The following is a 27,289-nucleotide window of genomic DNA, read 5'->3' as shown; positions in this document are numbered from 1 at the left end:
TACAAGTAAGGTTCCATACCCGCACTACTCTTACTAAGGCAATGGGCACTTACTGACTGTTTAGAAAGTTCTATTCCTGCTCTGCGTGTGGCAAACTGTACAAGCAACATTTTTTTAATCTGTAGTTTTAAAGATTTTAATATTGCATTTGGATTGGTAAAGAGATCCTTCTGGTCTAGATCCTCTAGAGTAGCCTTGATGTATTTTAACCATGGGATCTGTAGACCTTTATCCCTGTGTAGGCAATCTCTTATACTTAGTCTGCTTAAGTCTGCCTCAGGATTTGCCCAAATTCTCATCCATGCCATAATAGGGCTAAGTTTAACCTGGTCCTCAATAAAGGGTCTGCCCAATTCTCTATGAGAAATTACTGCTGGGGTACTCTTGGGGATTTTTAAAATCCTTCGCAGGTATTTATCTTCCTCTAATTGTAATTGCTTGGCATCCACAAAGCCCCACACTTCTGAACCATATAGCGCTTTCTCAATGCTTATTGAGCCGTATAGGTTCATGACCTGTTCCGGGGACCAACGGCCCAACCTTCTAGCAAAATTTGTTATAGCCCCATTTGAGGCTATCAGTTTTGAGCACCTCTCCTGTACCAAAGTTTTACATTTTAGTGCCCCATCAAATAGTAGCCCAAGATAAGATAAGGTCTTCACCTTCTCTAGAGTGTGAGTCCCGATTTTATAAGCAAAGTTCCTACAGGGCTTAGTGCCAGCCAACATCACGAAGGACTTACTTAGATTCACTGATAGATCTAAGGCGCTCATAAAGTTTACAAATCCATCAATTAAACACTGCAGGCCCCTCGGGGTGCGGGCAAGTAGGACCACGTCATCCGTGTACAAAAGCACCGGTATATGACGCGTTCCTGCTTTTGGACAGTCTGTATTCAGGGCAATCAAAGTTCTCTCCAGATTGTTAATGTAGAGTGTGAACAAAAAGGGAGCAAGAATGCAACCTTGTCTCACTCCGCTGGTACATGGAAAGGGGTCTGTGTTCCCTCCTCTGTGTTGTAGCGAACTTTGACAGTGGTGTCCCAGTGTAACTCTCTAAGAATGTTGATCAACCCTGGGTCAATTCCCATATTGCTCATCAGGACCCATAGCTTGTTCCTATTTACGTGATCAAACGCAGCTGCTAGGTCCATGAACCCCAGATAGATAGGTTCGTTGCTGGCCTTGGTATATTTTGCTACCAGCAAATAGAGGTTAAGACACTGGTCACTGGTAGACCTTCCAGTCCTGAAACCATACTGGGTGTCCGAGATGGTATGATGCTCTTCCGTCCAGTCCATGAGCCGTTCCAAAATTGCCCGGCCCAGGATTTTGGCAGACATCGATCAATGATATTGGCCTATAGCATTGAGGGTTGTCCCTGTTTCCCTTCTTGAATATGGGGACAATTATTGCGGTGGACTAGGAACGGGGCAATCCAGTCTTAATAGCCGCATTTAACACCCTCGTGAGGATGGGGGCCCATAGGTCTATGTTGCTCAAATACAAATCAGGTGGGGTGCCATCAGGACCTGGGGCTTTATTGCGGGTCAGGCCTTGGATCGCCTTAGTTATTTCTTCAAGGGAGAATTCAACATCCAAGGTTTGCTTTCTATCCCACCCCCCCTCCTGGTCATTGCCCTGATTGTGATTATAAAGTCCCTCAAAGTGTGTCACCCACTGTTCGGGTAAGATATTCATTCCAATCACAGGGGCCCTACTGTCCTGGAAGCAAGGCATGTTAATTATCCTCCAGAATTCTGTGGTCTCCCTTCTTTCGCCAGCTTCCCTTAGGTCTGCCCACACTTCAGCTTGGAGGGAAACCTTTCTCTGCCTCAGCACAGTTTTATATGTCTGTCTACAAAGGGATACTTTTAGTTTGTCCCTAGGGATTGCTTTGAGACTAGATTTTAGGTCTCTCAAGGCTCGTGAGCAGTTAGTATCGAACCATCTTGGCTGTGTAGAGTTTCCCCTAGGGCCCTTTGCCTTCAGTAGACCTTCAACAAGGCATGTTATTGACCCAAATGCCTTGGTCAGTGAGCACCCCTCTATCGTCAGGTCTAAACATACATCAATCAAATCTTTCCCCTTGCATAATAGAGATTTGTAAAAAGCCTCACTGTCCATTTTCGACCACCTGACTCGTCTTCCCTGGTAGATTGCCCTCAACTCTGTGCATGGGTATGAACTCTTTTTGGGTCGACCTCGGTATAGGAGTTCCAGGACTAGAGGATTGTGATCACTAAATATGCTCCAGTCGATCCTTACCAAACTAATCCAGTTTTTTTAAAGACTGGACACTATAATATAATCTATGAAGGAAGAGCATCCTCTTCCTTTAAAAGTTGGTGTGAGAAACCCATCTTCTCCCAAGCTAGCCAAGTCAATAGTGTGTTCTAGGGCATGAGTTCTTAAAAGCTTACTAAAGTCTTTTCCCTCAGTGGTATGTTCGAAATGCGGGCCCTTCTCAATTGGCAACAGGACCAGTCTCCATTTAAAGGAAACAAGCTTGGGCATAGGTGACAATTTAACCCCTTCCATGCTCATGACAAGCTCAGCTCGTCATGCAGTACACTGCTCGTGTGCTCATGACGAGCTGAGCTCGTCATGAACAATGGTAAACAATGGTCTGCAGCACAGCAGGATAATCTCCCTAGCAGCCAAGGTGTTAAATCACCCATGACTATTGTAAAGGGTTCTACAGCCCCTTTCCTATAGGCTAGCTCCTGGCCGAGTCATTGATCTAGTTCCTGGAGTGCGAGATTATTTCCTTTCGCAAGCCCTGTATTGTAAAAATTGAACATGATCAGCCTCAGCCCACTACCTGAAAATCTTACCGCCTGGAGATTGTGATGTCCAGGATAGAAATGTCCAGGCTCCTTCCAAGTTTAGATCTACATATAGTGCTAATCCTCCAATTGCTCTACCTGATCTAGCCTCTTGTACTGGTACAAAAAAACACTTATACCCTGCTATTTGAAAAGTGGTGCTGTCAACCGCCCAGGTCTCCTGCAGACTTATTATCTGAAACCCACTGATGTACTTTCGCCATTCTTTATTATCAAATTTCCCTGCCAGACCCGCTATGTTCCAGGATAATATTTTCAGCCCTCCCTCAGTAGGTTGTTCACTATGTGAAACTTTTCCAATTGGGTTCTCCACAATTGGCCCATCCTCAAAACGTGAGGGCGCCAGTTGTGGCCCTTGTCCCTGCATATTCCAGCCACCATCTGCTGGTGTTTCCCTAGTATATCCTGTAAGTAAGTTTTATCACCATCCCCCTCCGTTAAATTACCTAACTGATCCGACGACCTACCTACCTACCTAGTCGGTCGTTCTCATCAAGAGACATTAGGGGGATAAATCTATTTGTCCAGTCCACTAGCCCCTGATCTCTTGTCGCCAGGCCATCCAGGTTGTATGTAGTTCCTAGCCCTAGGGCTGTTTAAACCCATTCCCACTCTACCAAAAGCGTGTCGTGGGTGACACATTGTATGGGATAGAAATAACCCAGTGGCAGCATTCTTATGGTGCTTGTGTGATTAATATTGGCATTGTTTAATATATACTCCACCAGGCTAGTGTCCCGAAAGTTCACAATGATGCAATTGCTCCATGTCTTTCCTTCTGTTACCTAACCAGTTCACTCTTCTAAACATGTAGGATCTCCCCAGATTTCTTATTGGGTAGTGGCCTATTCTGGTTTAGCCAATTTATTATCTTATTTTTTAATTCTGTGTGTGTCTCTTTCTGTTCAGGCTTCAGTTCCGGTACCCCCCTAGTACAACTACATAAGGGCATGCTTCAGGTGGTAAATTTATAGTTGGCGCAAGGGTGATAGTTCTTCTGTTTATCTCCCGACTTATACAATGGGTTTCTCCTGATAGAGCGCGCGAGGTCACCCAGCCAATGATTCCGCCATTTCCGGCTTCAGGGCCCATATACTTTCAATTCACACTATTCATTGACAGGGCGACTTCACGGGCTGCTACCAATTTGTGTGTGTTCCCTGCTGTTATTACTCAGTGTACCCGACTTACCATCCACCGACACGGGTACCTATGACCTCAACGGATCAGGGGCCTAGCTGTAAAAGGAAAGGCAGCAAATGCAAATTCAAATGACATTTAATACTGTTGTAAAATGACCACGGACAACTGGAAGTTTTAAAAGCTTTATCTAAAGTTCGTTTTCATCAAGCATCAAACTTACAAGAATAAGGCAATCAACAACTAAGATAATGAAAAGTACATAACTATAGAGAAATAAAGTCAGGGTTACCATTTAAATGAAAATATGAGATGCAAAGGGAAAACGCTATGAATTTAAGGCAACAATTCTTTAGACAATTTAAGTAAGGCTGTTCTAGACCATATCAGAAAATGACAAACTGCAATGCAAAATATGATTTCTAAAAGGTAGGATATCATAGGAACAAGTTAAGTATATATGCAATTGACTTTATGATTCAATAGTTTGCGGCAAAAGCATGGAAAAATCAACATGTGCAAAGGGGTGTCTTTATTAAAGCAAAGACAGAAAAATAGAAAGGTGCAAGTTTAAAGAACTTAGAGCAGTATTTACCTAGACTGGTGTGGAAACCAAACCCTGTCCACGGGTCAGTTAAGGACAGGAAAACCCTCAAGGAAGGATACCCCTCAAAGGACAGCAGGTGCAGAATGGACACCCAGGACAGGACAGGATACCCTCAGATTAGGAATCAGGACAGGACCTCAGGACAGGACAGCAAACCCTCAGGACAGGACCGCTTCAGGACAGGACCACACCCGCAGTTTGGAAGCAACGCCTGCGCTCCACCCTCTCTGCAGCTATCGATCAAGACCCCGATTGGGTCAGCGAACTCCCAGCAAAGTGCTTCGGCAGCACTTTAAGGTTCAGTAGAACCTTAGTCTATGGTCAATTTCGGACAGAGTGCTCCGCAGCGCTCTGTATCTTCAGTCACCTATTGAGTACGATGGGTCAGTGACAGGTCAGCTAAACCAGACAAGTCGGACAATTTCCCTAGGTGAACCCAGGGTAGATATACTGTTTTGGGACAGGGTACCACCCCCCAAATGTTGCAAAGTGTCAGAATCCCCAATTTCAATTGGTCCAAAGGTAGGATTTGGGTAATACACCAATCATAACACTCTATTTGGATGCTTCATTTACATATCTGGGTACCGCCTAGCGAGATTGGGGTTCCCATGAGAAACTGCAGAGAAATACAATAGAGATTTAACATTGTTTCGGAATAAGAACATGTGACTCCGTCCTGCTAGGGTTGCAGGTCAGTTCTCAGGAGCATCTTGCCCATCACTGCCAACTGGCGGTGTTCCATCAGCCAAGGTTGTCGGTGCCCCAGAAAGTCGCACATGCGTAGAAGGGACCTCCAAAATGGCTTTTGATGCAGTCAGACCCCCATTCCCCGCGGTACATGAAAAGTAAGCGAAAACAAATTAATACATAGAAATATCATTATGAAAACACATCACCGGGTTTATACTTTCAACTTATCACTTAGTAATATACTTATGCAGTCTAAATGTTAGCTACATATCAACAGACACAAGAGCAGTGGCACGAGCGGTACCACATTATTGGCAAAGCTATTTATTACGCATGCGCATAAATTTCCCTCCAATTCTGCAGACACGTCAGGACACGTGAGTGTGACTGACGCATGCGCAGTAACTAAATACAAGCGGCGGCCATGTTAAGTGACTCGAGTGAATTGTTTTAGTAAAACACATATGCAAGCATCTAGAAACCTCGTTCAAACATAAAATATTGTTAGTAAAACGTACATGTGATTACCTTGTTACACGTATACGAGGTTCATGAATACGGCAAGTCGCAAAATATGCGAAGCTTTGCTTCATCAATCCCCTCTTTGATGATATTTACTATCATCACAAAATTTAATGGAACCAGATGCCAACTTTTCTCTCACACTTTATACAGCTCTATCTCTTCCAGCAATCGCTCTAGCTTTTCTCTCTCAGTTTTTGTAGGGTGAGAATTCTTCACCTTTTTATAGATCTGATTATTCACTTCCTCCAATTCAAGCTCATCCACACTTCGTTTCACCCCTCTTGCATTTACCTCATGCTTTCTGGTGTGCTTACGGCATTTGCAACAGACAAATATGAAAAATAGGATGAGACCTATAATTCCAATTGGCATCAGTACCTTGAACATACCTATGCTAGCAAACCAATGACCTACATTTGAGAGACCATCTACCAGTCTCTTCCAGGCACTATCAACCTCGAGTGGTCTGAGTTCCTTTGCCAAATTAGTAATATTTTTCACATATCTTTTGAGCTGCACACTTTTGTCCGGAATATAAGTGCAACAATGTTGCGCCTTCAACATCCGGCAGACTCCGCCCTCTTTCGCCAATAAGGTATCAAGAGCAAGTCGATTCTGCAAAACCATTGATCTGATCGCAACCATTTCGGTATTGACCAGCAGAAATCCATGAGCTGTCTCAGTCGACAACACATCCACTATAGTGGACAATTTGCAAATTCTGTGAGTGTTCAGAACCACTCCCACTCCAGGTATCAGTGCACTGAAAATACTACCCATAATTTCACCTATACTTTCTCTTTTACTACGCACTAAGCCATTAGTATTTTCACTGCTTCCAGCAACTCCATTCACATGGTATATTTTCGGGAAGACAATGCCAAAATAGCAGCTTCCATACCAGTGATCCGGCAATTTGAAATAAGCCTTGTCCCCACAAATATAATAAATTCCAGGAAACACAGGCTCTGACCCATTTTTGAAACCCCAACCTCCAATTACCTTGTAATTATGTTCGCATTCACTGGAACCAATGAAAATGTTATTATAATAGCTAGTCTTCTCGCGGTGAAGACATAGCTTGCCTTTCTTTTCAAAATCCAGCAACAGAGCAGGACCCGCCCCACCAGTTGAGGTGCCTTCCATGTTCTCTGCCCATCTTGGCTTTTTCTGACTTTCGTCATTAGCCTTCTTTTGTATTTTAATTCTCCTTTTCTCTGCCATGTTCAGGAACATCTTTTCCTGCTCACGCAAAGAACAAGTCCAGTTATCTCTGTGTGCGTCAGCTATGTCGATATTACCTATAGTCAGAAAGTAGTCTCCCATGTATCGTATTACGTCACTTTTGGTATGTACAGGATTCAAGTTCCCACGTATAGGAAGTTCAGAAAAGATCACGTCATTGTTAGAGTAATAGTACTGTAACGGTCCTCTTTTGTAAAATAAACTAGCTAAAATGCTACAGGAGATTCCATATGTCAGCGGCAAGTGATGGTATGTCACGCCTTCAGCTACAGAGGTAGGTAGCTTCATGCAGACATAGCAATCTTCAATTTCCATAGTCTCTACATAATGTATTAACAAGTTTGCAAACACATTTAAGTGTGTCCTGTTCTTAACTCCATGAAAATGTAGTCCTCCCTCATCTGATGCTTCTAAGTCTTGTTTTGTTTGTCTCAGTGCTCTCTCATGTCTTGCTACACTCTGCGTTGTCAGCTCTTCACTGTCAGTATTTACAATTTCAGTAGGGACAATATTAGTATCTTTACTTACAGCAAAGGGAATAAAAATTGTTAGTCCTATCCAAAGTAATATCAGAACAACTACACTACAGACACATACCTTGCAGCATGTTTTACAACAGCTGCGACTAGGTCTACCACTCACGGTTGAATCAGACATTTTGGCTCAGAGGAAGTTTCTCGACCCCTCTTTGTGACTTTACACGAGTAGCTTACTTTGTGCAAATTCACGGTGGCTCTTCTTCTTCTTCGTCAGAGTACTCAGGGACGGGCTCTCCGTCGCTTACGTCAGTGATATCGAGATCTTCAAGTTCTTCCAACACAAGTGTCCATTCAGGTGATTTGTACTTTTTGTTTTGTCCTTTTATTCGATCACTCCTTCTTTTGGAAGTGTCTTCTGTTTGTTCTGCTATGCGAGCACTTCTCCTTTCTTCTGCACGTTTTTCTTCTACCGTTTTTATTCTCAGTCTCAATTTCTTTACGAATCTGGGCTCAAGATGCTTTCTTTTCTTAAGTCTTTTGGTTGGTACTTGAACCTCGTTTCCTTTTCTTGCCCTTTTGTTCTCATTAACTGTTGGCAATTCTGTCTCAGTTTCTTCTGCTTCTATCTGTCTAATTCCAGGGCTAGCATCTGTTTCTTCTGCCTTGTTACTAATCTGGCCTTGTTCAGGTAAACTATGCGTTTGCTCTTCAAGTGTCTCTGACCCTGTTTCCTGAACACGTTCTTCTAATTCTATCTGATCCTGTTCAAGCACTTCGATCTCTGGACTTTCTTCTGCTCGAACTATTACACTATGTCTAGTCTGTCCCTTCCCGATATCAGGTGTCAGTGGAGGAGTATCAATCACTTGCTCTGTATTCCTCACTTGTTCAGTATCGGGCACCGACTCTGCAGCATTCACTTGTTCTGTATTAACCACGTGCTCTGTCCCTGTCTGACCTTCTCCTTCCTCAGTTTTGATGTGAATCTCAAGATTCTGAGGTTCTTCGCCTGTGCCTTGCTTTTCCTCTCTAGTCCACTCTCTACCTTCCCAAAGTTGTTCACTTGTTCGAATGGGGTCTTCGGTGAGATCAATCAAGGGAATCCACTCCTCTGGCCATATACTTGGCAGCTCGTCTTCAGCTACTTCTGGCTCAGCTTCTTGGACCCCTTCAGCAGGCTGGGCTCTTGGTAGTTCGTTATCAACTATTCCTGGGCCAACGTCTGCTAATTCTGTAGCTCGACTGGTACTGGGCTGTACGTCGTCAGCTACTTCTGGTCTGACTCCTGCAGAGTCCTCTGCTTGACGTCCTTCTGCTTCAGGCACCTCGTCTGGTGGTACCTTCTGGGTGTGGCTGGCGTGTACCCAGCGTGGAACTCCTGCACACTTTACTGCTGTGGTAGTTACCAGGATCACCTGACGTTTTTCTCCCCACCTTGGCTCCAGGCAGCTCTTCCAAGTATGCTTCTTTATCTTCACCCAGTCCCCCGGGACCAGTTTGTGGAGAGGAGTCGTTGGATTGAGGATGGCGTCTTCTCCGATCTGGCGAGAGATAGAACGCACTTGGTCACCCAATCTCTTGCAGTATTCAAGCACCAAATCATCAGTAATACTCAGTTTGCTTCCTGGCACCCATGCTTGTCTCATCACTCTTCCCATAATGATTTCATGGGGACTTAGGCCTGTCTTGCGATCAGGAACACTTCAGTCCCATCAGGACCAGAGGCAGGGCCTTCACCCAGGTCAATTTAGATGCATCACACAGTTTTGCTAGTCTGTTTTTGATAGTTCCATTTATTTGTTCCACTACTCCAGAAGCCTCTGGACGGTAAGCACAGTGAAGCTTTTGTGAAATTCCAAAGGCCTTACAGAGTTCGTCGATCACTTCATTATGAAAATGTGAGCCTTGATCTGATTCAATAGTGACTGGAACCCCGAACCTAGGTATCAGTTCTTTCAATAAACACTTAGCTACTGTTTTTGCGTCATTTTGGGGAGTAGGGAAAGCTTCCACCCACTTCGAAAATAAACAGACCATGACAAGGACATATCGCTTCCCTTCACAACGGGGCATGGTGATGAAATCAACCTGTATTCTCACAAAGGGACCCCCGGACCTCCCAATTTTTCCCAGTTCAACCACCGTCTTCTTCCCTGGGTTCATCTTTTGACATGTCAGGCACCTCTGGCAGAGGGACTCTGCTACTTTCCTGAACTTTTTACTGTACCAAGTCTGTTGGAACACTAGAATCATGGCGTCCCTACCAATGTGTGATCCTTCATGTATCAATCTCGCCATTGTGCTAAGTAAGTGTCTAGGTAACACAGGCATACCAGTTGGACCTATGATGACACCATCCACACGTCTTGGTCTACACCCATCGTCCTTCCACTTCTCTCTCTCTTGCCAAGGTGCCGCCTGCTGCCACTCTTTCACTTCATCCCATGTAGGCACTTCTTCAAACACCTGAAGTTGGCAGCTGGTTCCTGGCCCCCCTCGCTTTGGATTTACGATATACCGATCTCTGGCGCACCATTGGGCCACTCGATCAGCAAAATCATTTCCCAGTGATACAGTGTCCAGGTCCTTCTTATGGGCGACACACTTTACCACTGCCAGTTCCTTGGGTAACTGGATTGCCTCTAAAAGGTCTTGAACAACTTTTCCATTTCGAATTGGGGTACCTGATGAAGTCAGGAACTCCCTCTGTAGCCACAACTGGCCAAAGTCATGCACAACCCCATAACAGTACTGACTGTCAGTATACACTGTTATGCGTAGGTTCTTCCCAATTTGGCACGCCTTTATCATAGCAATCAATTCAGCTACTTGCGCAGACTTTATGTGATATAAATAACCTGCTTCTTCAATTTTGGTTAAGGAGACTACTGCATAAGCAGCACTCAGACCTCCTTGTTCATGTCTTAGACAGGAACCATCCACAAATAATTCCTTGTCATGCACAGGCAATGGTGTTTCTTTAATGTCTGGACGTGGCTTGGTATTGAATTCTGTTAAATCAATGCAATCATGCTCATCATCCACCCCACCTTCCATATCCATTGGGTCGGGGAGTAAGGTGGCAGGGTTCAGAATACTGCACCTAACAATGTTTACATTTGCAGCACCCACAAGAATCCTCTCGTATTTAGTCAGCCGACTAGGGGTGAGATACTGAGTTTTTGTTCTGGTCAACAAAATTACCACTCCATGTGGAACATACACAGTTACCGGATGTCCCATGACAATTGACTCACTCTGCTCTAAACTTGCACAGGTAGCAGCTACTGCTTTCAGACAACCTGGTAATCCAGCAGCCACTGGATCCAGGGTGGCAGAGAAATATGCCACAGGCCTTCTCGTGGTGCCATGATCTTGTGTCAGGACTGACAACGCGCAATTATCGCGAGTGTCACAGAATAGGGCAAATTCCTTGGAATAGTCTGGCATTCCCAACGCAGGGGCTGTACACAGACAATCTCGCAATTTTGTGAAGGCTGTTAAGCTTTCATCATCCCATTCTACAATTTCTGGTGTTCCTCTCTTGGTCATTTTTATCAAAGGCCTAGCTAGAACTGCAAATCCCAGAATCCACTTCCTGCAGTATCCTATCACACCCAGGAACATTCTGATCTCTTTCTGAGTACGGGGTAACTGCATCTTTTGTATTATTCTCACTCTTTCTGATGTCACTTTTCTGACACCTTTCTCTATCTGGTGCCCCAGATATTTCACCGATTTTGCACAGAACTGTAACTTGTCAGGGGCCACTTTATGTCCCTTTTCACACAGGTGATTCAGTAGGGCAATGGTGTCAATCACACAATCCCTATGACTTTTAGACGCCACCAAGAGGTCGTCTATGTATTGTACTAAGACAGAGTTCCCAGGTAAGACCAAAGTTTCCAAACATTTTTTCAAGATCTGATTAAAGATAGAGGGGCTCTCTGTGTACCCTTGAGGGACCCTGTTCCAGCAATACACGTGACCATTGAAGGCAAATGAGAAAAGAAATTTGCTATCTGGATGTAAGGGAATGGAAAAGAATGCATGACACAGGTCTATCACAGTGAACCACTCAGCATCCCAGGGAATCTGATACAGAATCACTGCTGGGTTCGGGACAATAGGGCAGCAGGGGACTACTATCTTGTTGACTTTTCGTAGGTCCTGCACTACTCTGTACTTGCCACTAGGCTTCTTGATGCCCATAATCGGGGAGTTACATGGGCTACTCATTACTTCCTGTATGATGTTTCCTTCTAGCAATTTCTGTATTTCTAGAGTAACACCAGCTTTCACTTCTGCATTCATTCTGTAGGGTTTAGTATTGGGGTATACTGCATTGTCCTTGATTGCTATCTGTATGGGGTCCACATTTTTCATTAACCCTACATCTTTCCCAGTAAAGTCCCACACCTCTGGCTTCACTGCTTCTTGAAGTTCTTTGGGCAAATCCTGCATGGTCATTCGTTTAATTTCCGAGTCAGGTCTGACTAACATTAATTTATAAATGCCGTCTTCATCTGGGGTCTGAATTTCAACACCCTTTGGTGTGCAAAAGATGGTACAGTTCATTTTGCACAGCAAATCACGTCCCAGTAAGTTCACTGGACTGGTGTCGCAAACGACAAATCTATGCATTTCCTTAAAGTTTCCAATTGAGATCTCCATGGGCTTGGTAACGGGAGTACTAATCAATTGATTAGATACACCCACTACTTGGATGGCTTCTCCCGAGAGGGGTAGGTTTGGAACGTCCACTGTTCTCACAGTAGAACGGGTAGCGCCAGTGTCCAACAGAAAGGTGACATCATTTCCGTCAACCTTTCCTTCAATGTATGGTCCGGACTGGTCTACCGGCAAGGAGGCGCCAAGTACGCACTCCTCGTCCTCCCCTCTCAGGCCCCGTCAGTACTGGTCATCACAAAGGAAGGTATCATTCAATAGATACTGCGAAGTTGCTGCATTTCTGTTCTCATTGCTTTCCCAGACTTCTATCTCATCACCCTCTGCGCCTTTTCCCCTATGAACTGGCTTAGGAGCTCGGGGCACCTGAACCGTCTTTACCTGTGGTTGAGTCTTTCTTGGCCTTTCTTTCTGCGTCTGTGGAGTTAAATCAGGTGTTTTGGAGTTATCATCTGGCAAGTAAGGACACTCGTTACGCCAGTGTCCAATTTCGCCGCACTGATGGCAGGGAAATTTCTTCATAGCCTCCTCCCTGCTCATTTTGGGCCGGGGCTTACCTCCTCCCCCAACCCCAGTACCTTGGTTCTGACTGTTCTTGACCATGTTACTCAACTGTTTTTCCTGCTGTTCTGCGAGCTTCACCTGAGCCCACATCACCTTCTCCTTGAGAGCCTTTTTCTTTTCTGCCATCTCGTCCTCGCAGTACTTTGCGTACCGCAGGACCTAGTCTACCTTTTTGGTATGCCAACAGATTTTATTATCCTTTATCCACTGACAAATTTCGGGCCTCAAACCGTTTACAAACCTGTAAATGAAATGCGTCATATCCTTCATCTCGATGTTATCTATACCACTGTATGTCTTAAACACCTGCAACAGCCTTTCATAATAGGAGTGCACTGTCTCCTCTCTCTCCTGCGTTGTTCTATCTATCCTGGTCCAATCAGTTTCCTTTGCTGGCACTTTATTTTTCAAATGCTGAATCACTTGTTCATATTTTTTCATTACTTCAATTGACGGCTCCCCTGTGGCAGAGTCCCTCGGGTACTCCTCACTAGGCCAGCCTATGGCTATTTTACACTCGGTCCATAGATCGACCGGGACCACAATGTCGAAAAACCCATCCAGGTCTTTCCACGGGCATTTTTGCACCTTTACGAACCTTTCCACTTGTCGGTACCAGTCAACTGGCTTTTCGCGCAATTTCGGGAAATCGTTAGTAAAGGACACAATATCCTGTCTGGACCATGGAACGTGCACATACCTCCCACCTGGCACTTCACGCATGGGGCACAACGTTTCAGGCTTGTCTACTTCTCTCAAAGGGAACTCAGGGGTAGCTTGTCTGGATCGAGCCTCATCTTTCTTTCGTGCCCACCTACTTCTCCATTTTTCCACGTCTCCCCATTTTTGCAAAACTGCAAGCAACTCTTTAATCTGCACCTTCTTCCCTGCCACATTCAGGTTCTCTAAATCTTTGTCTGAGAATTCAGCTCTGTAAGGTTTTTGCAAGGGCTTGGATCTTGAAATATCTACCCCCATACTAGCTGCGGTGTCTGTCAGCTTTTCGTGGAGCACTCGGGTACTTCTGGTAAGGCTTCTACACATAAACAGCAATTCTTCTTCAGAATAGGTATTTAATCTGTCTAATCCCACATTTCCTGCCATCAATTCCTCTATTTCTACCCTCAGCTTGTAGAGGTCTAAAGGTTTCGTTTGCGGAGCCTGTTTTTCTAATTCACGACTCCAATTTTCGATTTCTTCCGGGGTTACCAAAGAAACACTCCTGGTACCCGTTGCTGATTCTAATTTAATTTCTTTCGCATCAAAAGGATTATGCCTCTTCTGCACTCCCTTCCCGGTCTGTTTGTTTGGCAGGTCCAAGAACACAACTTCGGACTCGCACTCACTGGACTGATCGTCTATCAGTAGGGGCTCTTGCCTCGGCGGGGCCATTATCGGGTTCATAACTGGAGGATTCGGACCTCCTTGATTATTCCCGTACAACGGAATTACTGGTCCGATTGTTACCGGAATAGTCAAAGCCTCAGGACTGGTATTTAACTGGGAGATTTTCTGAATTATTTCTGTCCTCTGTCTAGCTAGGGCCTCTTGCTCCCTTTCATCTAGGACTCTTCCTAATGTCCGGTCAGGTATCATCTGTGGGGTCAGGTGAGGGGTAAGACTCGGGGCAGTAGGATGCGTTTCACTTGGTCCCCCACCATAATTTGGTTTTGGGAACAAAGTTCCTGTGCCAAATGACCTGCGCTCCTCCCCATATGGAGGCTGCAAAAAGGGCATTCCTGAACTTAATGGCTTTTCTTCGTTTTCATAAAGAGGTCTGGGGAAAAACGTTCTTTCACGGGAATATTTTTCCTCCGAGCTCACGGGCATTCTAGGATATATATCGCGTACCTCTGTGGGTCCGGGGTTCTCAAAATAGGGCAGTACCTGGCCACCTCCCCCTCTACATAGGGATCTGTCCTCCTCTTTAATAGATGGACGCTGGGGATTCTCTCCTGCACTGGAAGGTCGGGCTCCCTCATTATAAGGGGGCGGACTTCTCGTAAAGATGTCATCTAACAATTCATCGTCTGACTCCCCAAGGGCCCCCCAATGCTTACTCTTTTCTGTCCTTTTCTCTTCCCCAGAAGGGTTACCTGCTGGCATCATGGGAAACAGACCCTCAACAATCATGCTCTGCCTCCACTGTTTCATCCTCTTATCCCTGGTCTCTTGTTTCAGCCTGGGGTACCACTTAGTCAGACCTTTGTCCATTCGGGTTTCTCTCTTTCAAAAGCCTCAATCTCCCATTCCTCTAATGCCTCATACTGCGTTAGTCTTGGTCTGGGATGCAACTCATTCATTCGGGTTCTCAAATTAAATAAAATTCTGCCATTGAAAGTACCGTCTAACGGAAAAGCCAATATTCCGTCATCTTTTGTGTACTTTACCCAATTCTCCAACCACACACAGGTGTTGTACCCTCGGTCAAACATCATGAATGAGGCGGGAGTATTCGGTGGCGGGATAGTAACGCCCTCTCTAGACCTAATCGGTTTGTCCGTTTTGAAATAATTCTTTACCCTACTTACAAGGGACATTTTTCTCTTTGCTCCGTACATAATATCGTATCTATTAGCTTTCCACTGATCCCTTTCAAACCCTTGGTTTCTTGGATCGGGTCTAGTCTCTGGACAATACGAGTGCCACATACGATTTCTACGCTTAACTCTGTTTACAAAGTCACCTCCAATCGGAACGCGTCTTGCAATTCCGTGCGACCAATGAGGTGCACGCGTTCAAATATTTTCGGCCAATGGGTGCGCGGCCCCTTCGTGAGACTGTTCTCACGCTCCGGCGCTTCACCCCTCCTTTACAATTTCAGCCCCGCTACCCGCCCGCTGCTTCTACCAATCCCAGCGCGGCACGGAGTGACGTCAGAGGCGCTTCGCGGCTGCCTCCCTCCCTTCACAAGGTAACGGAAACTTTCTTTCTTTAAAAGTGCTCAGTGCTTAGTTATTTTACAACAAATATACATTCGCCACAGTGCTCAAGTGTCTAGACAGGATAGCTTTGTTTTACTGCAAGTAAACTACTTCCATTTACTTTTCACGCGCTGCGGGTAGATCTCTTCCGCCTACCCTTCACTCTAGCATCGGTGCACCTGTTATTTCCCTAAACTCATCCACTTCTCCGGGATATATCCGAGTCTAAGGTTTCCCAGCGGATCCCTCTGCTTTCACCCTAGTTCAGAGGAACCTGCTACTCTTCCGATGTGACCCTTACTAGGTTACGCCACTATGGGAATTTTGCCAATGAACCTCGTTACTGACATTTATTCACACATGTATTCAGAAAAACCCTAGTTAGTGCTTCCCGGTCATCCTAACCTGCACCTAACTTTCCTTAAGCCTGTGACCTCAGGACAATGGATTCTATTCACCACTTGCCCTTTCAATTCCCCGGGGAGTTCGGACAACACAATACGAGACGGTTTACAAATGCATGGATTAATACATATAACAATATAAGAACAAGAATAATAATGAAAAAACAATTCATTGATTTTCAGCAGCGTATTCACAAGAGAGTGATCAGGTCCCTCGGAACAGCCGCTCTTATAGCAGCATTAATGTACTAGCAGCTACCGACTTAACTAGTCTAACTAGTCCTACCTAACCTTTAGCTAGTCCCTAACCATCCTCTGATCTACCAGAAAACTGATAGAGCGCGCGAGGTCACCCAGCCAATGATTCCGCCGTTTCCGGCTTCAGGGCCCATATACTTTCAATTCACACTATTCATTGACAGGGCGACTTCACGGGCTGCTACCAATTTGTGTGTGTTCCCTGCTGTTATTACTCAGTGTACCCGACTTACCATCCACCGACACGGGTACCTATGACCTCAACGGATCAGGGGCCTAGCTGTAAAAGGAAAGGCAGCAAATGCAAATTCAAATGACATTTAATACTGTTGTAAAATGACCACGGACAACTGGAAGTTTTAAAAGCTTTATCTAAAGTTCGTTTTCATCAAGCATCAAACTTACAAGAATAAGGCAATCAACAACTAAGATAATGAAAAGTACATAACTATAGAGAAATAAAGTCAGGGTTACCATTTAAATGAAAATATGAGATGCAAAGGGAAAACGCTATGAATTTAAGGCAACAATTCTTTAGACAATTTAAGTAAGCTGTTCTAGACCATATCAGAAAATGACAAACTGCAATGCAAAATATGATTTCTAAAAGGTAGGATATCATAGGAACAAGTTAAGTATATATGCAATTGACTTTATGATTCAATAGTTTGCGGCAAAAGCATGGAAAAATCAACATGTGCAAAGGGGTGTCTTTATTAAAGCAAAGACAGAAAAATAGAAAGGTGCAAGTTTAAAGAACTTAGAGCAGTATTTACCTAGACTGGTGTGGAAACCAAACCCTGGCCACGGGTCAGTTAAGGACAGGAAAACCCTCAAGGAAGGATACCCCTCAAAGGACAGCAGGTGCAGAATGGACACCCAGGACAGGACAGGATACCCTCAGATTAGGAATCAGGACAGGACCTCAGGACAGGACAGCAAACCCTCAGGACAGGACCGCTTCAGGACAGGACCACACCCGCAGTTTGGAAGCAACGCCTGCGCTCCACCCTCTCTGCAGCTATCGATCAAGACCCCGATTGGGTCAGCGAACTCCCAGCAAAGTGCTTCGCCAGCACTTTAAGGTTCAGTAGAACCTTAGTCTATGGTCAATTTCGGACAGAGTGCTCTGCAGCGCTCTGTATCTTCAGTCACCTATTGAGTACGATGGGTCAGTGACAGGTCAGCTAAACCAGACAAGTCGGACAATTTCCCTAGGTGAACCCAGGGTAGATATACTGTTTTGGGACAGGGTACCACCCCCCAAATGTTGCAAAGTGTCAGAATCCCCAATTTCAATTGGTCCAAAGGTAGGATTTGGGTAATACACCAATCATAACACTCTATTTGGATGCTTCATTTACATATCTGGGTACCGCCTAGCGAGATTGGGGTTCCCATGAGAAACTGCAGAGAAATACAATAGAGATTTAACATTGTTTCGGAATAAGAACATGTGACTCCGTCCTGCTAGGGTTGCAGGTCAGTTCTCAGGAGCATCTTGCCCATCACTGCCAACTGGCGGTGTTCCATCAGCCAAGGTTGTCGGTGCCCCAGAAAGTCGCACATGCGTAGAAAGGACCTCCAAAATGGCTTTTGATGCAGTCAGACCCCCATTCCCCGCGGTACATGAAAAGTAAGCGAAAACAAATTAATACATAGAAATATCATTATGAAAACACATCACCGGGTTTATACTTTCAACTTATCACTTAGTAATATACTTATGCAGTCTAAATGTTAGCTACATATCAACAGACACAAGAGCAGTGGCACGAGCAGTACCACATTATTGGCAAAGCTATTTATTACGCATGCGCATAAATTTCCCTCCAATTCTGCAGACACGTCAGGACACGTGAGTGTGACTGACGCATGCTCAGTAACTAAATACAAGCGGCGGCCATGTTAAGTGACTCGAGTGAATTGTTTTAGTAAAACACATATGCAAGCATCTAGAAACCTCGTTCAAACATAAAATAACGTTAGTAAAACGTACATGTGATTACCTTGTTACACGTATACGAGGTTCATGAATACGGCAAGTCGCAAAATATGCGAAGCTTTGCTTCATCACTCCCTGTTTAGTAGTTGGGAGCTCTTTGTTTTGCGGATTTGATGTTAACTGATTCTGCCCCTTGTCTGTGCCCATGCTTCCTGCTCCCGGCCTATTGCCAGCAGCCACTTGTGTTGGGGGGTTAAAGGGAGTTGGTGCCTGTATAACGGTGTGTTGCTTATTACTGACACAATTATTTGGTATGGGGAGCTTGAGATCCGGGCTAGTGCCCACCCTGGCGATATTGCCCAATGCTCTGGTGTTTGGAGTGTTGCCCTGTGTCCTTCCCTGCTTGTTTAATTCATTAATAATGTTATCTAGCCTACTAACTAGTGGTTTAATCTGGCTAGTGATCAGCAGTTCTAGGGGGTTTTGTAGATCTAAGACTACTTGGGCCATCCAGCTCGGCGGGACTGGGTGTTGTGATGCTTGTACTTCAATAACCTCCTCCTCTAGACTTCTTTTTTGAGGGATGGGAGGGGTTAATTTTGTTTTCTTAGTGCAGGGCTTCTTAGGGCCCGGTCTTCTCTTTCTGCTAGGAGGAGCTTTCTTATCAATCTGGGGGGTAATATTTTCTGTGACAGCAGCTACCTGTGCACAGGGGATATCGTGAGTAGATGACTCCGGGATGGCATATGGTGGGTCAACCACTATCTCAATATCATTATCCTGTGAGGGGGTGAATAGATCAGTTATTGGCGTTAGGGATAAGCGTCTCTCTGTGCGCTCGATTTCACTGGAGACTCCTCCAATGGCTTTCCTCAGCATGAGGTCGATCGCAGTGGGCTGTACATTAGGGAGAGGCAATACATTAGGTTCGTTCACAGTTATCAGGGGTGTGAGGGGGATGGGAGGTTTACCCTTTGTTGAGCGAGTTTTCGCTTTGCTGGCCATACTGTGAGCAATCCGTCTAGTAAGTCAAAGCAACCACAATTAAACACGCCCGCATTATGCCAGTGCCCCCAGCCTCTAGCCCTAGAGCATAGAACTCAAACTCCCTTCCAGCCCTCACTCTTAGCTTACGTTTTAGTGTCCCAATGTCCCAGTTCAAAGTTCCTTTTACTCCGGGTCTTCTTGTTTTTCTGTAATATCCTCACTGCAGCAAGATGTAGCGGTTTCGGTACTGCAGAGGGCCAAGGGTGGTGGCCCAGCCCAGCCTTGGCCTGCCTTGGACGGCCTTAGACGACCCTCCCTTTGCCCGAGCTTAGCCCGGCGCAGTCCCGCGACCCGGGGGCTCTCGCTCGATTTGAAGCGCCTCTGGGCGTGGGAAAGGGCGGGAGCTTCTTCCTGCCACTAGGGCACCTGGGACTCGTAGTCCCCCCCCCCCCTCCCTTCACAGCAGCCGTGCCTGGATGCAATGAGGCTTGCGGTGGCGGGGGGAGACTGGCAGCGAGGTCAGCCAAGTCAGGGATCCTGCTGAAAGTATTATCTGGTGCAGACCCCAAGGTCCGGGAGACGCCTGCTCCACCGGGGCTCTCGCTCGATTTGAAGCGCCTCCGGGCGCTGGAAAGGGCGGGAGAGGCTTCCTGCCGTTAGGGCACCTGGGACTCGTAGCCCCCCCCTCACAGCGGCCGCGCCTGGATGCAATGAGGCTTGCGGGGGGAGACTGGCAGCGAGGTCAGCAAAGTCAGGGATCCTGCTGAAAGTATTATTTGATGCAGACCCCAAGGTCCGCGAGACGCCCGCTCCACCGGGGCTCTCGCTCGATTTGAAGCGCCTCCGGGCGTGGGAAAGGGCGGGAGCGGCTTCCTGCCGCTAGGGCACCTGGGACTCGTAGTCCCCCCCCTCACAGCGGCCGCGCCTGGATGCAATGAGGCTTGCGGGGGGAGACTGGCAGCGAGGTCAGCAAAGTCGGGGATCCTGCTGAAAGTATTATCTGGTGCAGACCCCAAGGTCCGCGAGACGCAAAGTGCATTAAAGTCAAATAGCTTGGGGATAAATACTCTTTTCCCACTAGAGCTTTGGAACAATTGCTTAGCAGCTTCTCAATATCCCTTGCAGCAATTTTCACCAACTGCTGGGCATTATTAGGGTCCATTTTGTACAAGTCTTTGTTTTTCGTGTATATCTCAGCCCCTCCGTTTTCACCTTGCTCCTCCGGGACTCGGGGTTTTTCCCTTTTCCCTTTCCTCCTTTCGGCGGTGTGTTTCACTGAAAATGTGGCAACTAATTTACCTAAGGCATATAAAGTTAAGAACATCTCAATAAGTGGGAAGTACCATTTATAGTTTGGTATTTGTAGACTGAGCAATGAAGGGCTGGTGGGGGCGATAGAGGCTTCAGAAATTGTGACCCCCCTTAATTGTAGTGCACATAAGCCAGATGGTTTTTGTTTGGGTGCGTTTCGTCCTTTGTGACTTGATCACGGAGTACCTGTTCGGGCAATGCCTGTTGGTTTGGTGAAGTGCTGCAGTGCAAGATTGCGATTATCATTTCACATGTAAGATTTTGAAGAGGATGAAATGTATGCCTTCATTTGTGGTAAGAAAGGCTTTGACGGTATATTGAATCTTGGTGCATTTACGGAGACATGGGAGGGTAGCCTTTTTGAGGGAAAAGAGATCATAAACCACTAATACATTGGTTACCATATCGGGCCACATACAGGGTAGCTAGATGGTTAACCTGTGTACAGAATAATATTTTTTTATGTCTAATGTGGTAGTACCAGTAGAAGTGGAAGGGGTAAAGATTTTGATGGTGTGGTGGACAGCTTGATGGCAGTTGTGAATGCTGGGATGGTGCAATTGTTGACATAAGAGATTAGCTAGCGATGATGCATTGCTAGTTGTGAAAGTACATCCACGAGGTTTGACTACGTGAGAAGGTAGTTTCTGAAATTTCTCAAGCAGATCAAAATGAAGAGAACCATTTGTGTCTGCTGCTTGCTGCAGGAAGAGAAGTTGTTTCTACCTACTAAAGTAAGAGCTAATAGTTCATTTATTTTGCCATTGATAGACTTTGAGAAGAGTTATTACCAAGAGAAGGGTATAGGAATGGTACGGTTTGCTGAAGCTGGACTCTGAGTTTACGTTTAAGGAATTAAAGTTGTGCGGGGGGATTGACAAGGTAGTTTGTGCGGCTAAGTCCTAAGCACGGTGTGACTTAAAGGCAATTAGATAATCTGTGTCAACAGTATTGCTGCAGTCCTTGCAAAAAAGTAACTAGGTACTGCTGTGAACTCGCTGAGGTGCCAAGAGCCACCTCTTTAGGATGTGACTTTCAGAGGCGTACAAAGTCAAATGGTCATGGCCTGCACATGGAAAGTAAAGTGGAGTACAATATAAAGTTCAGATTGTGCATGTATTACTCGCCGTGAATAAGATGTCCATGCAGTGTTGTTGCATCATAAAAGATAAATGACTTTTATTATCAGTAAGCCAACATGTTGTGAAATTTTTATAGGTTTTATGGCATTAATATTTTTTATGAAAGCTTATTTGTTGCTATGTAACATCTCGATGTCCTATGTGTATGCACTCTTTTCCGTGTACACAATAATAAGGTTAAACCCCACTCTAGCCGAGAAAAACCTCTGCTTTGTGTGTCCTTAGCATAGTTACATGTGTGTTTTTCCCTCTCGATTGAATGTATACATGGCAACATAGAAGCTGCCTATGAAGGCTGTGTTGTCTGAACTGTCCTGGTAAGCAGCTGTTACGCATTTGAGTCTTTCAGGTGAAGAGAGAAAAGCATAGTAGGCAGCAGCCAGTGGCGAGGGTAGCTAGACTTTTCCGTTGTGGCTGCAGATTACATTAGAGGCCCAGGAGAAGAGCCTGTACTCTCCCATTCCTACTGCTCCCTGCCCTTTGACGTGTAGGGAATGTTCTTCAAAGAAAAGACTGCATTGCCCCAGTGACTGATTTCTTTAGAAGTATCAGAAGGAACAACAAGGCCCTAACATATACCGCCCTCCTTGTACCGCAAGCATTTCAATCTTGCATCTGACAGAGCAGTGTGCACATCATGTTATTTTGCATTTCCATGTGCCTTTGAGCTCGAGTCACTTAATCTGCATGGTCCTCTGTCTGTCAATCCTGGTCTCCAATTTTCGTTCCTGAGCCTCCATCTTTCATTCTTGGTCTTCCATCTTCCAATCCTGGTCCTCCATCTTTCCATCCTGGTCCTCCATCTTTCCATCCTGGTCCTCCATCTTTCCATCCTGGTCCTCCATCTTTCCATCCTGGTCCTCCATCTTTCCATCCTGGTCCTCCATCTTTCCATCCTGGTCCTCCATCTTTCCATCCTGGTCTTCCATCTTTCCATCCTGGTCCTCCATCTTTCCATCCTGGTCTTCCATCTTTCCATCCTGGTCCTCCATCTTTCCATCCTGGTCCTCCATCTTTCCATCCTGGTCTCCAGTGAATTCACTGTGAATGCGCACCATTTTCTATACATTCTTGCCAGGTGAGACCCAACCCCTCAGAAGTAACTTCACCCTTTCCAAACACCGTAGCTACATGCTAACCACCCCGCGTCATTCGGATGTCATCGTGGAATTTTATGCTAGTGTGGAATGTTTGTGATATTTGATCAAATGCTTGTAAGGCGAGACTCCCACGTTTTGTTTCTATGATAAATCTTCTTTTTAGCATTTGCCTGCTAAGATATTCTACAATCTTTACTCTTTGATTTGAACAACCTGCTATTAGTCATATTCTGCAGTATACATTCATGTTGAGGCATTGCTTCTTGACTGGGCAATATTTACATTTTGTGTAACAATCAGGCAAAATTCAGACTGTTATGACCAGACAGCATTTATCATCACTGTAATGACCAATAAATATTCACTCTAGTGTTCTCTTTCTGCATCTCCTCCTACTGCCCTCCCCTCTGCTTACTCCCTCTCTTCATTTGGCATTCTTCTTTCCAAACTATTTCATCCTGGCTCTTCTGCCCTCCACCACTCCTCCAGTTTCACACCTACCTTGTGATGGAGCTGCTAAGGGGTGGCGAGCTCCTGGATCGAATCAAAAAGAAGAAGCACTTCAGCGAGTCGGAAGCGAGCGGAATCATGCGCAGTCTGGTGTCTGCGGTCAGCTTCATGCATGACGCTGGGGTTGTACACCGGGACTTGAAGCCAGAGGTAAGAGAGCACGTGTGGTCATTGCAGTGTCATGTGTAGAGGTTCCCATTGCACTTCTAACAGCTTGATGGTCGATTCTGTGTTCTCCGCCAAACAATAAAGACTGAATGAGTGTCTGAGAACAAGGGCTATGGAATCTCCAACCGTAAAATTAACAGGAAGGTGCATAAATGTAGGCAATAACTTACTGGTTCTTTCACTTGCGATTGGGCTCGCCCTCGCTACATGCTTATCTTTTTTTTAGTTTTTACTATTGTTGTATTTTGTTGGGTTTTGTTTTTACGAGACAATGCTCCTAGGGGCAGCTCAGAATTTTATATATTTCAGCAATTAAATAAATGTCAGAATGAACTATAAAATGCATTTTTACACATTATAACGTTGTCTAAAATGAAAGATATGCAGCATTTTCCTGGGGAGCAGTGAGGGTCATATTGGCAGCTCGCCGGACAGGATATTCCATATTGTAAACCAGAGAGAGGCTGGGATAAAGACCTGTTGCTTTATGTGATTCATGTTTTTGCTTTTCAGGTGTTCTGTTTCCCAGTCAGAGCCAAGAATCTACTATGCAAATTATAGCTTTCCAGGTTGTGTATATAATTGCTGTGCTTTGCCTTTCAGAACGTTCTGTTTGCAGATGAGAGCGAAGAGTCCCCTGTGAAAGTAATTGATTTTGGATTTGCCCGCCTGAGGCCTCAGAACAGTCAGCCCATGCAGACGCCATGCTTTACTCTGCAGTATGCTGCCCCGGAGCTGCTGAAGGAGGAGGGGTACGACGAGTCCTGCGACCTCTGGAGCTTAGGGGTCATACTGGTACGCAGCTCCATTGTTAGGGGCGGGTCCTGTTTGCGGGCAGTGGACCTGAGAGCCAGTTATGGAGCGGAAAGGTCATGGTGGGTTGATGAGGCCGTCTTTGGCAACTGTTGGCACAAGGCTTGGTCAAATCGACTCCATCATCATCAACAGCGGGTTTATAATGTTATTTCTTTCTCTTTCCTTAGTACACCATGCTTTCAGGGCAAGTCCCTTTCCAGAGCACCCAGAAGGGCACGCTGCTCACCCATGCCTCTGACATCATGAAGAAGATCCGGGAAGGAGAGTTCTCACTGGAAGGCGAGGCGTGGAAACACGTGTCGGATGCTGCCAAGGAGCTGGTGCGAGGTGTGATGGAAATCTGTGCTCAGCTGTTTCTTCGCTCTACATTCTCCTCTGTGTCTCATAAGCTCTTTATATTCGAGTGTCCTTTCTGTAGCATGTTTCTGTCTCCTCATTTCTCTCATTCCTGTCTTCTGCTGTCCCACCCTCAACCATATAATTTCTCACCATCTTCCTCTCTTCCCTCACTAGGACTGCTCACGGTAGACCCCTCCAAGAGGCTCAAGATGTCAAGCCTGCGCTACAATGAGTGGCTGCAGGACGGCAGCACTCTGTCCTCGACCCCCCTCATGACCCCGGACGTCTTGGAGTCCACAGGTCCCACCGTTCGCAGCTTCGTCAATGCTACCTTCATGGTAAGATAGGAGCTTTAATGCAATCTGCATTCATGACCCACATTCTGTTCCTTCTCCCAACTTACTTTGTACTCCTTTCTCAACCTTCCCAACCCCACTGACCATTATACAAATCTTTACCTACAACTAGCTTCTGCCCTTTGCCTCATGTACTCTTATCTGCTTCTACCCTCTCATCCCGCTCTCGTCTGAATCATGTCCTCGTTTGTGGGGTTTGTCACTTGGTTAATGAGTTTGAACCTTCGCTACATATGTGACATGCAAGTTATATTAACATTGAGCTAATATCCTCAATCCACCATAGTGTGGAGCGGTCCCACCACAAGTGCATACCAAAATCTGGAATAAGTTGTAGGTTTTTAACCCCTTGAGCAGTAAGGACGACATGGTCTCATCCTCCGCACCATTGGGGCTGGCTGCACTTAGGACCAGGCCAACTCATCTTTAGCACTTAAATGTCTACACACAAAGAACCTTGTGTGTAAACAAAACGGTCAAACCAAGGAAAAACTAAAAGTGAGGCAGAAAAGATTCCTAGCTAAAGCTTAGTGACTTGGAGCTCCTCACTATATTTATGGTGGAAGAGAGTAGTAGGTTTATCGTCAGAACAGCCATTATACAATGGATACATTGTAAACAGACAACCAAAGCCTATGGGGAACTGATGTAAAGAGCACAGTGAGAAAAGGGGTCAGAGTGAAATAGTGAATGAGGCCCAAGCATCGAGGGCAAAGGGCAGGGGGCAGCATGATTACTTCAGTAGAGCACGAGGAGAGTGGTCAAACAGAGAGAAATGTGGGTCAGTGTGAAGTACTTCCCAGCAAGAAGGGAAAAATAATGATTAAGACAGGGTTATGAGGACTGCCTCCAAAAAGGAAGCAAGTATGCTCAAAAGTGAAAATAGTAAATGAAAATTTTAGAAGAACCAACTTGATACTGAGGACTCCATGAAAACGGCATGCTCATTAATGAGCGCCTGCGAATAGTCACTCTGTATCGCTGGACTCGAGGTTCCAATGTAGATCATGCCTTCTTTTGTGAGAGGGCGAATGTCTCTCAGTAGCTCCATCTAGAGCTCTTTTGAGAACTACTTTTGTTTACGATGCACTCATGCCCTGGAATTCTAAAGCTACTCCTTCTTTTTGGAATTTGGATTCCTTTAAGTTAAATGCAGCACCAGAATTACCAGCACCTCTGCAAATGTTAATACTATCATAATATTATTCTAAAGTCTCAAAGCTATTTCTGAGTAAAAGTTTAACTTGCAGATGTAAATAACCTTTTTTCACTTAAGTCTAACTCCACTTTTGAATTGCATAAAAGGTAGTTTTACAACAATAGGTAGATGTAACCACACATATATTTTCTGGTGAGCAAATCTACACCCAGGGGTGGATAGTGGACTTTCCAGGGCGCTGAAAGGGTTGAGACCATCGCTAGAGTGCTGTTTTACAGAAACAGAATTCAGAATCAAGGCCTCTGTCATTGACTCCTTCAGTTAGACGTAGAAACCTGGTGAATGGGGGCAAATACAGAGTAATAGAATGAACGGCCTTCTGTTTTTGCCAATAGTTTAGTACCAAGTATCCTTAAACTGACAACCAAGGCGTTTGCAGTCTTTTCCTCTCACTTGAGTATGTGAGTCCTGTGCCTCGCTTAGGTGGAAGAAGATGCTAGGGTTTTGCACCTAGCGTCTTCTAGGGCGCACCTTAGAATGCATCAGTAGACAACTGCTGAGGTGCTGGATGTTTTTGCTGTACCAGATCCCCTTGATGCAGAGACAGAAGAGGCAGGGTCTTTCAGGGTTCCAGCCAATGAACATCCCACAGACTGTCTGCCAGAACCTCTGAGGGGGTACAGAGTGATGGATTCTCATGCCTTCACACCTGTAAAGGTCCGTAGGGACCTAGCTTCACGCCGAAGTTGCTGCCAAAACAACAATCGACGCCCATGACCAGACCTTAAATGGCGATATGAGGTGTTTACAAAGCACCAATCCTTAAAAGACTGGAAGCGAAACTGGATGCAAAACAGAATATTTTCATTCATCCTGCCACTGGCATGATTTCTTCAAAGCCCCTGGGGAAAATCTCCAGCACATTGTTCCCAATGCCCAAAAAGTGAAGACTCTCCTTCGAGGAAGAAATTACCGTCCTGGAACCTCAGTGCCCGGTGCTGGAAAGGCACATGCACATGCCCAGGCCTGAAGCCCTATGGCATTGCCGCTTTCACCCAGTCACTTTCCTCTACCACACTC

At 45.5% G+C, this 27,289-nt stretch overlaps 1 protein-coding gene across 1 annotated transcript in view; it reads left to right on the top strand.

Moving 5' to 3' along the window:
- RPS6KA4 (ribosomal protein S6 kinase A4) overlaps positions 1 to 27,289 on the top strand; it is a 227,766-nt gene that overhangs the window by 152,789 nt on the left and 47,688 nt on the right. Inside the window, exons 13-16 of the mRNA XM_078660503.1 lie at positions 23,351 to 23,521; positions 24,143 to 24,334; positions 24,523 to 24,682; positions 24,869 to 25,032. Of these exons, the coding sequence (XP_078516629.1) occupies positions 23,351 to 23,521; positions 24,143 to 24,334; positions 24,523 to 24,682; positions 24,869 to 25,032 (687 nt within the window). The remainder of the gene's footprint in view (positions 1 to 23,350; positions 23,522 to 24,142; positions 24,335 to 24,522; positions 24,683 to 24,868; positions 25,033 to 27,289) is intronic.

Source organism: Lissotriton helveticus, chromosome 9, assembly GCF_964261635.1.
Source record: "Lissotriton helveticus chromosome 9, aLisHel1.1, whole genome shotgun sequence".
In the NCBI taxonomy this organism is placed as follows: Eukaryota; Metazoa; Chordata; class Amphibia; order Caudata; family Salamandridae; genus Lissotriton; species Lissotriton helveticus.
The sequence above is the reverse complement of the archived record's forward strand: the minus strand, read 5'-3'. Positions and strand labels throughout refer to the sequence as shown.